Genomic DNA, 14,948 nt, shown 5'->3' on the forward strand with positions numbered 1-14,948 from the left:
CTTGCTGCAATTACCCCGTGAGGTAACAAATAAACACACTAAACCAGAGGCAATATAGTGAAAACGTTGTATTGTGACATGCTTTTCCAGTTCAAAATGTTGAAAGCATTTTTTTTTATTGAACAAATTATTAAATCCTACATGCAAAATTCTGAAAGCCTAAACTACATGTTAAAACAGCTGAACACATCCTATTCACACTTTATCTTGGGATCTTTCAAACGACAACTAACAGTCTATTAATATAACTATGACCAGCAGACTAATTTGGATGGACTTCTTTAGCTCTTGAAAATACTCTATACAAGAGCACTAGTAATTCATTCACTTTTATTTTTTAATTTTAATCACAAACACTATACAATCCGTATTGTAGGTGTTAAAACATGTATTTTCTTTAAAAAAGTTTAAGAAGTATTAAAACAGTTTTTAACAGTGATAAAGTAGGCTTTATTCCAATTGTTTTTGTTCAATTATTCAACACCAGTTTTTAAAGTACCTAAATCTACTAAGACCTACTTCTTTTGGACCTGCGCCATCTGTTCTACCAGGTAACTTCCCAAATTATGAAATTTATAATTTTCCTCTTTAAAAATAAATTGTTGGAATTATTTATGAAGATGGCAGTGCTTAGACCCAGCCCACACATTTTATAAATATGTTACAACTACACACAGCACACAGCTTCACAGTTCATGCGATAGGCAGTGTCTAAAAAATCAGTTACTAACTTCCAAAAACATTTAAATATCTACGGTATTTAAACACAGTGTTTTCTAGTTCCTCATAAGAAAAGTAAGCTGTAAACATTTTTACCTTTAGTTCATGCCTTGTTTGTTAGGTAATGTGGACTTTTTTTGTTGGTTTGTTGGGGTTTTTTTAAGTCTACAACCATTGTTGGAATAAATCTGTGTTCCCAAAAATATTACATTCCATGGATAAAGCACAAGTCTATTATATAACCATGTGACACAGATACAGAAAATGAACTACTGTATTCAAAAACATAAAAGTAAAGATACTAAACCAGTCCATAGCTGTTAGAGCTGATGCTTTCAGAATACAGACCAACATTGTTACACTAAAAATGTTCAAAAATAAGGCCTCTGAAATAAATATTTCCATTCTTTAAAAAAAGATATAATAAAAATGTACATCACATGGTCAATGTAGGTATAAAAAGCACTAAGTTAAACCATTCTGGATGATGTATCTGAAGTAAAATGGCCTAGGTTTTGCTTCTGCCGACGTCCTCTATTGTTTTTGGGGCATTTTCTGTTAAAAAAAAAGAGAACGAAATAAAAAGGAGGGCTGATTTTATATATGCCACATAAAATTAAGCCTAACAATAACACATTGACCTAATTTTCTGTACTTAGCAATAGCAAGGAGTCTATGAGCTGTGCTGACTGGAAGGATGCTCCTGCTGTTCAGTACTGGACTGGGGATGTTTGTAGGACCCCTCATCACTCATAAGGGAGCTCTGCTTGAACTTGAGACTGAAACCAGCACTGAAGGTGCTACACCCTTCAGCCTTGATCCAGCAAAACACATTCCATGGTAAATAATTGTATTAGATTTATTTTACACATATTTCCTTCTTAAAACTCAGTGGATGGTAAGACTGGATCAATCAGCCTCCTGAAGGGCTGGGCCTCAAGGTGCCTGGCTGCTCGCAGAAGCCCATGAGACAGAGTCCACCCAGGACTCTCTGTGAGGTGACTCAGGTGATCCCTTTCTTGGGGTCAGACACATAGCTAAGAAAGGATTCACAAAATCCAGCAACTCCGAATGGAATGGGACTTAGCCGGTCAGACAGCAGGCAATGCATGATGGAGCAGTCCTGCTGGGATGCAGCAAGACAAAAGAGACCATGAGGCGGGGAATGATCATAGAGAGACTGAAAGAGGAGCTGAACCATAGCTTTCCACACCACTGCTTTGGCCAGCTGGGTGTGGAGGGAAAAAGGGATGACGTCAATTGCATGAGCCAGGTAACTCTTTTACGTGTGCAGGCAGTGTTTTATACATGTACTTGTATCTTCTAGGCTGAACTTTGCAAGGGATGTAGGGAAGGAGGCCTGTATTGTTCATTCATAGGGGTGTCACTCTATATCCCTGAGTTTGGGAAGCCATGCACTATGCAGTAGTAGAAAGTTTTACAGCCCAGAGTAAATGGAGCTGAAAAACTGAAGGATGACTTGAGGAGGAAAAGGCAAAGTGTGGCATGGATGCCCAAATACAGGACTTAAATGCTTCATACACCTATAACGTAACTAAGCCATCCTTAATCTATACCAGAGCCCTTAGTCCTTGTTTGGTTCAAGTCCTAGAACTGAATCCTTTGTCATCAAAAAGAACCCATGGCTCTCATCTCAGCTTTTACTGAGGGTGAGAGTTCAAGACAACCCAGAAACCTGAATTCTGTGCTTCTGCACCTTTACATTTCATAAAATAGGTTCCAATCGACAGTGTCTAATAATGGGACTAGCTGCACAATAATTTTCAGAAAATATATATGTTGTGAGGGATACTTCTTCTTTCTCTATGTAACACCACTTACAGTGGTCCTGCAGGGAACAGCATCTTGTCAACCTCTCTGGTTTCACTGGGTGGTAGCTGGGGATCATACCTTCTATAAGGTATCAGCAATGTTTCAATAAGTCCAATGAATGTCTAGCAGAGTAGCTGACCTTTTGGATGTGTTTCAAGGCTGATCAGCTTTGCTGTGTATTTGGTCTGGAGATTCAGAGTGGTTACCAGTGGTTTTGGAATTTAAAAAAATCTGTCTTTTGTGACCAAAAAACAAAGGAGGAGATAGGATGTTGCATAATCCTTCTGTTTCAGTCATTAGGTAGTTTTTATGGGGGTATTTTAGGATATATGTTAAAGAAAAAATGTTGGGCATCATACATTTAAATGCAGAAAAATATATCTATACAATGTGCAGGTTTTCACTGCTTTTGTCTTTACCTACCTTGTTATGCACATGACAATTGCAACTATAATGGCAATCTGTACAGCTCCAATTATTGCTGCAATAAGAACATGCGTAAGCTTTTGTCTACTTGGGACAACATAAAGAATACTAAAGTCTGTCTTTTCACAGTGCTGTCCAGTATATCCTGATTCACACCTGAAAAAAAAAAAAAAGGAATATTTCATAGAATCTGTAATTTGACAACAACTTAGTCATTTTGCAGACAAAATAAGAAAAGCAAGGTGACTCCAGCTGAGAAAGAGCTAGTGAGAAGGTGGAGGTGTGGTAACAGCTTGGGTTAGGGAATGGTTTGGATTTCTATGGCACAAGAGACAGAGCAAATAGATACACTCTGCTTAGGTTAAGGTTACTAGTGGCCCTCTGAAAAGACACTAGTGTGGTGAAGGCCTTGAATTGCCAAAAGAAATAAGTGGAGTCATTATTACACTGGTGCAATATTTATGAAGAATTAAGCAACTGGGTGAAAAAAGCAGACAAGGCTAAATGAAACACAAAGAAGCATGCTACTGAAACACAAAGTAAATATACTCGTTCAGCTCCATGGCCAATAAGGAAGAGAAATGACAAAAAGGAAGAGAAACCTTGAAATATGGGGAGAAAGGAAGATCCTTTTTTCAAAATGCAACTTACAAAAGCCTATAGGGTAAAACCAGCTCCAAACCCCCTCCTGCCTTGTCACCAAGACAAAATTTGATGGAGATCGGGTTAGAAACCAAATGGCTCACAACTGTTCAAGTGAGGGTTCATGGAAGAATCAAAAAACATTGGCCAGGGGCAGGGGAAAAATGGCTGGAGACAGAAGAGAAGCAGCTGCTCCAAATGGTACCTTGCCTTAGCAAGCAGCAGTTAGCTCAATGAGAAACTCAGCAGAGGCTGTTCCTGATCAATGACAGTTCAGGCAGTGCTCTGGAGCAATTCGTGTCCCAAGGCAAAAAAGAATGAAGCATAGCAAGAAAATGCAAGAGCCACCCAGACACTGAGCTGAAGTTTATGGAATCAAAGGCCATCACTTACAACCCTGAGCAAATTCCTTGTACACCTGTCCTTTAGAAGTGACTGATGCGAATGTGTCTTTATGGACAACTGAATCATACTGTTGGCCTCCAGCTCTGTAGTAGAAAGAAATACTCACATGCAGGTAGAGAAATAATCCTTTTGTAAACTGGATCTGACAAGCCCAAATGCAACACAAAATCAGACTCATCCATTCAAAAGCTTTGTGCTAGGGTAGGAGTTAATTCTGTTTGGAGCAACAAAATCATTACACCAAAGACCTTTCTACAACTGCTAATGCAACTCCTAATCCCCCTCTGCATGCAGGGATAATAGTCGGGGTTTACATGTTCCTAATCTTGTGACTCTACTTTCTCCAGCCATGACCTGCTGTGTAAGGAGTTTTGGTTCAGGCGTGAACCAAGTTCCAGTAAGAGTTGTTAAAGAAAAACTGTCATATACTGTAAGTATGCTCAGTGGTAGCTAAGGAAGGAATAAAGAGAATTCTGTATAAGCACACGAGAAAAATGAGGACAGGGAACATGTTGGTAATCAGGCAAAAAGAAGCAAAAAGGAAGCATTTTCCTTGTTAGTCAAGAGGACTGAATTCTTTTTGTTACTTTGCTCTTGTTTTTATTAAAGAAGGTAACAGTTGAAGTGTTATCAATGTGAGAGTTGCTTTAATGCAGAGGAGGCAAAACAAAGCCTTCAGCAACAGCCAAAAGAGTAGTGTGTACAAATAATTCAAAGATGCTTCCTCAGAAACACTGAAGTGACAAGAAATTATTTCTGAGAAATAGTGGATGGAGATTCAGGTAAGATGAAGTACTAGCTACCTTAAACTAGTAGAATAGATTTAAAAGCATTCTGCTACATTAATACATAAAAAGACAATATAGTATTAGCATAACAGCAAGATCAATAGAGGTCAGGAAGGATTTATCAAAATAAGCCGATCAGTCAATTAATTGAGTTAGCATAAAGAAGTTTACATTTCTTTGTAAGGGGTTGAACTGTGCCTCCTTGAAGCAGCCATAAGGACAAGGGTAGCAGGAGACAGACCAGATCCCACCTGTGCAAAGGCCACTAAACACAATGCTATGCAGTTGGCTAATACAAAACCTTTCTCCCACCTGCCTGCTGGCAGTCCTGTACAATAAGCAAGGACATTCATTGCCCCCAGTGAAAGCAAAAATCAGAATTTGCTCTCTGCAGGTATTTTCTGCAGTTTTATAGGTCATCTGATACCTCATATATATCACTACCAGTAAATGAGGACCAAATTAAACAATGTATATGCTAGATGTGTACGAGAATGGAAAGCATTTGAAAATAACAATTTGCCCCCAGCATTCAGCATTACATTTTCCTTGCCAGAGAAGGAGAGAATTTTTTTCTTGATAGAAGTACATGATTACTATGGTAGATTGATGTCTGATATAAACCATTTGTTTCCTTAATAACTTTACTCCAGTAGGAAACATGCATAACGTATGACACCATCAGTACATTAATAGGTAAGAAAAATCCAAAGGAGATCTGATACTCAGGGTTAAGAACTGATAGTCACAAATTCTTGACTGGAATCACGTGAGGTTTGGTGTGCTAGGTCCAGTGCTGAGATATGATTCAGGCTGTTTAAATACATAGTTGAAAGCAGTAATATTACAAGTAACTATAAAATAGAATTTAAAGGGATGGGGCATTAATTAAGTTCATCAAAACACTGCCTGTCACTAATTCTAGAGTAATAATAATTATATAAATGATTGAATATACATTGATTCATAAATTAATTAGTTACTATGAGATTACCATGTTCCAGAAAAAAATTCAGAGGAATTAAAAATCAATTACTTCAGAAAGGAATGCTTTCCTTGAAATACCTCTATTTCACATATTTTGGGGACAAATACATTATAAACTGTGTTAAATACAGTTCTAGATCAAAAGAGTACTGTAATCAGATAGCGCTGCCTAATGCCCAGCAAGATGATGTGGGGGACACACACAGCTTCCCAAGAGAAGCAAAGCCACGTTGAGTTCTCCTGATTCCAGTTGAAGAGAAAAACAAAACAGTCCTATTGGAAAGATGAAAATAAACAAGAAAGGGTCTTGCATGGGAAAAGAAATAATATAAGCTTTCAAATGCTTAAGTTGACAACCATACTGGCTCTGCCTTTTGGGCTTCCTCCTCTCTGATCAGTCTGGAAACCCTTAAATCTTGTCAGTACAAAAAACCTCTAAATATCATCGATCAATAAAGATCAAGGGAGAAAATGTGAAAGTATCCAATGGTTTTACAGTTGAAGTTTCAAAAGCAAAGGAAAGCAAAGAGTTATAGCATCTTCAGCCACATTAATCTGAAGGTACAAGCTTCCAAGATAAAAGTTCAGGAGTGAAACCTTCTAATAAGTAGGGCACTGCATCTTATTATGAAGAACTGGTCTTTTTCTATAACCAACTTAAAAGTAAATTTTATTTTTGGAGGAAAACAAAGATACAGAATTTAATTGGTGAAATCTAAAGGAAAAAATTTATTTGGGAGCTAAGGAACATTCAGATATCCTGGGAAACACTGAGTTGCTGCTAGAGCTGCTAGATCATACTATAGATAAAAAGTGTGGGCTAAAGAATATTTTACAATTTTATATTCTCTAGATAAAGGCTATTATTGTGACAAAAGGTAATAAATGTTAAAAATAAGATATTGATACTCTAGAGAGAGCTTATGACAGGAGCAATAAAATGTACAGATAGTATAAGAAGAGAGGTCAACGGTGAAAGCAGTCTTACAGAGAAGCAATGCAAGGCAAAGGCTTATTAATATTTGTTTTGTTTTGTTTGCTTTGGTTTTTTTCTCTAGATAGGATTTATCAGCTGAAAATAAGAAGACAACATCAAGGCTACATTCCTCAGGAGGATTCAGCTTCTGATTTACCTGACTTACTGAGCCTCTCCTCTGAGCGCTATCCCTCTCATGACTGGAGCAGCTGAGTGCTGCCACAGCACAGGGATACGGCCCCTGTGCCACTGCTTAGATAACTGCAAAGTGATACATCCTGTAATTATGTCTAGAGAGCATTTTGATTAAGATTTACAGCAATTTCAATCACATTTTGGAAGCATGCAGGACTTACCGGCAGGAAGCCTTCTGAGTGGAATAAATGAATTCACATTTTCCATGTATACAGTAACCATTGAAGCTTTCTGAACAAGGTATATGATTTCCAATGTAAATGTCTTCTCTTTGATCACTGGCATCTTGAAAAGAAATACAGATAAACAATTATACATGGCTGTATTATACTAATTAAAAACTCTCAACCAAGAATACCATATCCTTAAAAACTTGCAGTCAATAAAGGAATACAGAAAAATGAAGCAGAGGCTTAAGGGGGAAGTTTCAGAGGCATCTACAAAGATTTTCTAGAAATGATCCTCAGAGACATCTAAATTTGCTTCTTACATAAGGTTTCTCAAAAATCAGAAAAGTGTTCATGACAGAAAAAAGCCAAAGCAGGAAGATCAGCAGAAGCTTTATCAGTGGCACTGGGGCAAAGTGCTAATACAAAGATATAAAGAGCTCTCTCTCATGTGTAAATAGAGGAAAAAGTCGCCTCTTAAAAGCGTTAGAAAGAAGAAGCTGAACCACATTTTATGATTACTGGATAGAAAACCACCTGATAAAGCCCAGATTTGACCGGTACCACTGGTCATTAAAACTGAAATCACACTTCAATAGCAGTCTTCCTCAGAGAAACATTTTTATGGGGAGAGAAATCAAAAATATCGAAATGTGCTTAAAATACCTATTCCTTTGGGAAGTGTGCTGGTTTTGGCTGGGATGGAGTTAACTTCCTTCATAGCAGCTCATACAGTGCTGTGGTTTAGATTTTTGGATGGTAACTACTGTTTTGGCTGTTGCTGAAGGGTGCTCTGCTTCTCCCCTCAGCAAGGAGGTTGGGGCTGGGCAAGAGTCTGGGCAAGGACACAGCCAGGACATCTGGCCCCAACTGACCAAAGAGATATTCCATACCATATGACATCATGCTCAGCAATAAAAGCTATGGGTTTGGTATCAGTGACAGCTGCTCAGAGACTGGCTGGTCTTCAGTCGGCTGGCTGGACATTTTGCATTGCTTGGGGTTTTTTCCTTTTTTTTCCCTTTCACTTCTTAAAGTTCCTTTATCTTGACCAATGAATTTTTCTCATGTTTGCTTTTCTGATTCCCTCCTCCATCGTCCTGGGGGAAGTTGGAATAGAGCAAGTAGCTGGCAGGCACTTAGTTGCTGTCCAGGTCAGCCCAGCACAGGAAAGCAGCCCCTTCTGCCTCAGCATCTTTCATGCTTCTGTCATGGTAACAAAACTATCCAAATCTGTGTTCATTTACAACCATATTTCCCCCAAAAATTTTTCTGTAAAAAAGTCCTAAACACAGAAGTTGTATTTCATAATGAACTCCTCTAAAAAGCAGGGATCTTAAGATGTGAGCATAATTATGGAATTACGCTAATTTTTGTGTCAATAGACTATAGCATCACAAATAAAAGACTATAATGAACTGCAAGTGCAGAGCAAAAGGGACTGTGAAGAATAGATCTCTTATACAATTGCAGATATTTGAAATAACACCAGCAAGAAAGAGAATGTATCTATACAAGACAAAAAAAAAAAAAAAAGCATGCTATTGTGTTAAGGTTTTTCCTGACCATTTCTGGAATGTTTCTTAATTTGTTTCAGGACAAAAAAAATCCCAACCATCTATTAGAGGTTTTAGATATAAGGAAGTCTGTTGATCCGCCTGTCTAAGAAGAGAAAAGTGGTGATGTCTCATCCCAAAACTATCATCTCCCTCCTCCTCCAAGCAGTTAATTACTGTCACATCTGGTCCCAATTAAAGGCTTGTAATAAGCTACAGATAATTATATTAGTCTGTTCATAGAGCTGTGCCATGTCTGGTTTTAATATATGTACTGACACAGAATGTAAGGCCCAGTGAAAGACTGAAAGGTGCATCCTCTGAAAGGTGGTCAGGTAGCCACAGTCACACAGGTCAGAGGTAAAACTTATATTAAGCAAAGAGATGTTGTTAAATGCAGGAGGTCATTCCTAGTGTAAAACAGACATTTACCCTCCTATTGACAGAAATCCGTTTCTAATCTGAGAGACATGCTAGACTGCTTCAGGACTTCAAAGTGAAAGATTTAACTGGTGTAGGAGCCTTGAAAGCATGACTGGATATAGGAGTTCAAATACCTCACCAGAAGAATGAGTCACGCATAAAAACTGAAATCCTGATGCTCATCTTGTTACAACAAAACCAGCAAGCCAGCTGAATCTGGGAGGAGAGACCTTTCTGATATAACTTTAGGTAGCCACTTGCACTGTGGGAGGAGACTGTCAGGATTCTAGAGACTAAAAGGCATTATATATTCAGACAACAGAGTTTAACAAAAATAACTCACAGGAATTGAAAGTAAAAGCAAATAGATAGGAATGTGGACTGTTCTCTTATCTTGGAAGAAAAAATGTCATTCAAAGAAGTTCACTTCATGATCTCACTATTTAAAATGACCTGACTACTGCATTAAAAAATTCAACACAGCTTATTTTCATGAAGCATACTCCATCCATGCACATCATTTGCTGAATGTGAGACTGCACAAGCTATATAATACAAGCTGTATAATTATATACAGTGGTTTTCCCACTAACTAGATTTCAAGAGCAATTTATATGCAATGAATAAAAGGCTGTTACTTCTTTGAAATAGGAACCAAAAGTGGTGTTTCATTACATCACATAATAAGATGTATATTCCATTTGGTGCCTTTTATACCTTCATAATGTAAGTGAAAATTGACATTAAATCACTCCAACTGGTACATCATATGCAGAGAAAATTTGTAAAAGAGAAAAATATATGAAGCTTTTTGGCACTGAATGACTTTTCAAGAAGAACATAAGGAATTTTGAAAGCCGTGGTGAGATGGCTTTACTCAGCGAGGCCATGGGAGTGCAAAACAAGTATAATGACAGAAAAAAACTAAAGACCAGAGTTAAAAGAAGCTAACCAACCCCTCCCAACAAAACCTGCATTAAGACCAGTGCTGAGGAGAAAGAACAGTGAGTGATTTTCATTAGTGTGAATGGGTGCAGAATGGAAGCACCCATTTGCAGACTGGACTCTATTTTCAGGAAAGTTTGCTGCCTTCCTGGGGCCTGAATTAGGGATGTCACCACAAGACTGAAGAAGTTATTACAACCTTCAGACTACTACCCACTCCTGCTCTTTCATGTGTCTATTGATGTAGCAATGAAAAGTCTGAGGTCAATCAAATGAGATTTCAGAAGGCTTGGGTACAATACTAAAAAAATTTGGGAGCATAATGTTTCATCTCAATCCTCCCAATAATGTGGAGAGACTTGAAAGAAACAGGTGAGCACAGAATATCAATACCTGGCTCTGGGACTAGTGTTTCCACCAAAACTTTGGGATTTTAAATCATGGAAGAGACTGTGAAACACAAGGTATGCTGGGGCCTGATGGGACCCACCTGTCCTGAAGGGTAAAACACCTTTTTGGGCATAAGATGGCAGGACTGATGGAGAGGCCTTTAAACTAGAATTAATGGGGGAATAGGATGCCAATAGAATTGCAGTAGGTAAGACATGGGTTGGCATGGCATCACCTGAGGGTGGCAAGTGCTAGTGGGAACATTTGCACTGCTCCTGGGAACACAGAGAGCTCAGGAGCATATCTGAAATGCTTGTACACCAACACACACAGCACGAGAAACAAACAAGATGAACTGGAAGCATTGGTCAGAGCACCGAGCTATGATATAATTGGTATTTACGTGACTTAGTAAATGAGTCTCGCAATTGGAGTGCTGGGATAGAGGGCTACAGGCTGTTCAGGAGGGACAGGTAGGGCAGAGAAGTTAGAGCTGTCATACTATATGGAAGGGAAAGATTTGATTGTACAGCACTTAGGATTAGTGCTCATGTGGTTGAGAGCCTCTGGGTGAGGGTTAGAGGGATTGAAAACAAGGAGATGTGGTAGTGGATGCCTACTACTGAGTACTCAGCTAGGATGTAAGTTACTCTATAAGCAATTATGAGAAATTTCTGGATTTGTATCCCTTCTCCTTACAGGATATTTTTAACTTCCCTGACATCATCTGGGAACATAATACCGCTGTGGTGAACTGGTCTTGGAAATTCTTGATGTTGGTAAAGATAATAACTCCTTGTCACAGGTACTCAGTCAGTCAAGCCCTCTTAGGCTTGCTATTTGTGAATAGAGGACTCACAGGGGATGTAATCATAGGTGTTTGTCTTGGCCATAGTGATCATGAAATGGTTGAGTTAAATGGTTGAGTTTTCAGCATAACGAGAAAAAAGGACAGCAGGGTTGCTACCCTGGAGCTCAGGATAAAAAACTTTAAGCTATTCATAGGACTATTTAGCCAAGTACCCTGGCAATCTGCTTTTGAGGGCTTAGGGCTCCACGAGTGCTGGTCAATTTTTAAGAAGCACCATTTAGAAGCACAGGAGCAGACAATTCCATTGTGTTATAAGTCAAGCAACTGGGGCAGAAGACCAGCTTGAGTGAACAGGGAATTCTTTGTGAAGCTCAAGAGGGAAGAGAATTTGTATGATCACTGGAAGTGAGATCAGGTCTTCACAGGAAGAGTACAGAGCTGTGGTTCGTATATGCAGGGACAAAACACAAAAGGTCAAAGCTCATTTAGAGTTGAATCTGGCCAGTGTTGTGTAAGATAGCAAGAAGGGCTCTTTAAAGTGTGTTAATAGCGAGAGGAGGTCTAAAGAAAGCATTGGACTGATACTTGATGTGACTAATAGGGATGAAGAAAAAGCTGAGACATTAAAGGTTATTAAAGGTAAGGTAAGGTTCATATAGGTGAAACATTTTCAGCCAATGTGATTTAATGTGTATTAGTTTACTGAAAATATTTTAAAACAACCTAACAAATACAGAATCATCCATTTTTTTTCAGAAGTTAACTGAAGAGATGGGCTCATGGGAGGGAGGCTTGTGTTATGTTATTCATCAGGAACGTCACAGCTTGGTGTCTTCCAGTAAAGTCATTCTCACAGCACTTGGAGGGAGTCTAATCCTGTGGCCACTGTACAGGGTGGTAAGCAGTTGGTCATCTTAGAGGAATATAGCAGGCAAAACTTACAAATCGTGCACATCTTTTTGCCAGCCTTGCAACATGCTGTAAGAAAGAAGCTGTTCACAGATCTGTCTCAGTTACAGAAATCAAAGCTGTAAGGCAGACAAGAAGGGAGTTGCATGCTCTGTTCTCTCATCTTGTGAAGCCATAACCAAATAGCACAAAGTTTGCACAGTACCTTTCACTTCTGGCCGATACTGCATGCCATCATCTTTCTTTCCAACTGCATTTGTGTCATCTGTTTCTAGGTGATAAACACATGCATGGTTAGCTATTAGGAAAGGCTGTTTTCCAGACCACTACATGTACATCATTGAGAAGCCAAAATAATATTCAAAGAATTATTTTAAATTGCAGTAAAACTGGACACATTCCCACATTGTTCCTCCCATATAACCAGCTTGGTCAGTAACCCTGGTGTCCAGACCAACACAAGCTGTAGGTTTTGAACTAAAAACTTTTCTGCAGTATGGACCTAGGTTATTTTGGTGACAGTCTGTTTTGGTGTTGGAACGGTCCAAGTTACAGATCTAGATGCAACTGGCCAAGAGATAGTGGAAAGCTGTTATTCCCAAGAGAAAGTCCTAAATGCAAGCCCCCAAAACCGAAGAGTCACGTACATGATTAGCTACAAGGCAGTAGACAGAGGGTTTCAGTGGACCATTCCAGCACTGGAAAAGGAAATCATAGAATCACTTAGGTGGGAAAAGACCCTTAAGATTAATTGATCAATATTTGTGCAACTGGGACCCAACATGATTTCACCTTGGAAGCACATTGTACAACCCACAGCAGCAAGAGGGAACATTTCCCACACACCCATATTCCTTTTGCTTTCCTACTTCTTACCATGCCCTTGTGTAAGAACTGTTGGATAATGGCTTAGATTTTCCTAAGAGCTTTTCCTGTCTTTCCAGGTAACATCAGCCAAAGGTCATGTAAACACAGCACACATGTATGTAGTGTGGGAAACTCAAAACTACAGGTGGGCAGTTCACGGATAAGTGGATCAGTGACTCCTGATCAAAAATGTAAAAGGGAAAGCTCTACCAAGCCCACCTATGTCAGAATTTACATTTCCAGAAAAACAAAATTAAGCCTACCTGAGCAGTGTCCGAGATGCCTGATGTCAATCTGCTCTTGCCTCAGACATGACGCTTCTCTAACAAAGCATGGATTGTTATAGGAACTTCCATCAGAAGCACATACAGGATTAAAACTGTATCCACTGCAGTCTATATTACATACACACCTGTTAATTGAAACATACGACAAAATAAAATTGACATCCAGCAAACAAAAATTAAGTCATGTTGAGTCCTGAGTAAACAGTAGCTCATACATCAATGCCAGGAGAGAAGAGTGTGCTGCATGAGGATGCTGAAGAAGTCATTGATGCCTCAGGCTTCCAAGCAGAATGTACAAAATTATGAAGAGTGTGCTTTTTAATAATGTAATAATGTTTCTTGTAGTTTTACTATCGTATCAATCTCATGGAATACAGCCAAAAATTGATAACACATTGCTAGGAAGATTTGCTACATTAATACATGGTTCTCTTGTGTGAACAAAAACAGAAGAATATTCTGCTTTTTTGGGGGGTGTCAGGATTCTTGAGAAGGAAAACAAAAAGGACTCCCATTTCTGTCAGGTAGTAAAAGGAGTTCTATTTCAGAGGCTGTAGAGACTCAATATGCTTGGTTAATTGTGTCGTTTCAGCAAGACATTCATTCATACCTTTGAAAGTTAACAATGGGTCTATCATGATGTATTAAAAACAGGATTATACAATCTGAATTATTCCACATTGCATCCATTGACACTTTGGTTCTTTTGAACAAAGCATTTTCCACATAATTTGCAACTAGGGATTGTAAAATGAAAATTGGAAAAATTAAAGACCTAGCATGTAGCTGGTTCCTAACTACACAAATGTAGGACAGCCAAAGACTCTGACAGGGCTATTACTTAGATGGTAGATAGCTTTGTAGCCCCAACAAGAAGTCCTGAAATTTTACAAGTGAATGGCACAGGAAAACTTTCCAGCACCACACCCTTGTTTATTTTAGTCAATATTCTACTTTCTAACTGAACTTCTATTTTTAAATGAAAGTTTCTGTAGATGTTTCACATTGCTCTGCAATCTCCTTTCCACCTCTGGGCTGAAAAAAATAAGGAGTGTGGCTGCAAAATAAGGGAGAGGACAAGGTGGGCACCATGTCCAGCTCTCAGTCCAGCTCCTCCTGATGTTGTGAGTGTGAGAAGAGCCACTCTGCATCACCTGAGAAGGTGGCAGTGGGCACAAGGTCCTCTCCTTGCCAGAAAGCTCTACACAGAGGGTACATGGTCTGCCTGTCAGGAGCTGCCACAAGCTTCACCTTGATTTACTCTTGTAAGTCACAGGAAGGGGAGAAATGTGCAAGCTATCAACTTGTTAGGTTTTTTCGTTGTTTTTTTCCCACTGTTCCAGATAAAATTAAACTATTAGACAGATGTGTGTATGCCTCAAGCCATTAATGACTCTTGCAGCAGAACCCAGTTCCATGCTGCAGAAACACTGAAGATGGCCAGGATACTTTTCCCTCTTCCTCTTTTCCCAAGAGCACCTTTTGTTGTTTAATTTAAATATGCTAATTTTGCCAGTAATATTTCATGCCTGTGAACTGCAGATTGTTGTTATACAAAAGAACATCTCTAGTGCAAACAGGGTTTTACATGCACCTATTGAGAGTGAAAAACTGCCTCAAT

At 38.9% G+C, this 14,948-nt stretch overlaps 1 protein-coding gene across 1 annotated transcript in view; it reads right to left on the reverse strand.

Annotated features, from left to right (window-relative positions):
• Nucleotides 1-53: 53 nt before the first annotated feature.
• The window catches only part of TMEFF1 (transmembrane protein with EGF like and two follistatin like domains 1), a 119,119-nt gene continuing 104,224 nt past the window's right edge, over nt 54-14,948 (reverse strand). Inside the window, exons 6-10 of the mRNA XM_027740738.2 lie at nt 13,304-13,452; nt 12,379-12,444; nt 7,134-7,257; nt 2,977-3,135; nt 54-1,275 (exon numbers count right to left, since the gene is read on the reverse strand). Coding sequence (XP_027596539.1) covers nt 1,191-1,275; nt 2,977-3,135; nt 7,134-7,257; nt 12,379-12,444; nt 13,304-13,452 — 583 coding nt within the window. The 3' untranslated portion in view covers nt 54-1,190. The remainder of the gene's footprint in view (nt 1,276-2,976; nt 3,136-7,133; nt 7,258-12,378; nt 12,445-13,303; nt 13,453-14,948) is intronic.

The sequence above is a fragment of the Pipra filicauda genome, unplaced genomic scaffold, assembly GCF_003945595.2.
Source record: "Pipra filicauda isolate LSUMZ 115617 unplaced genomic scaffold, ASM394559v2 scaffold56_size3634133_pilon, whole genome shotgun sequence".
NCBI lineage: Eukaryota > Metazoa > Chordata > Aves > Passeriformes > Pipridae > Pipra > Pipra filicauda.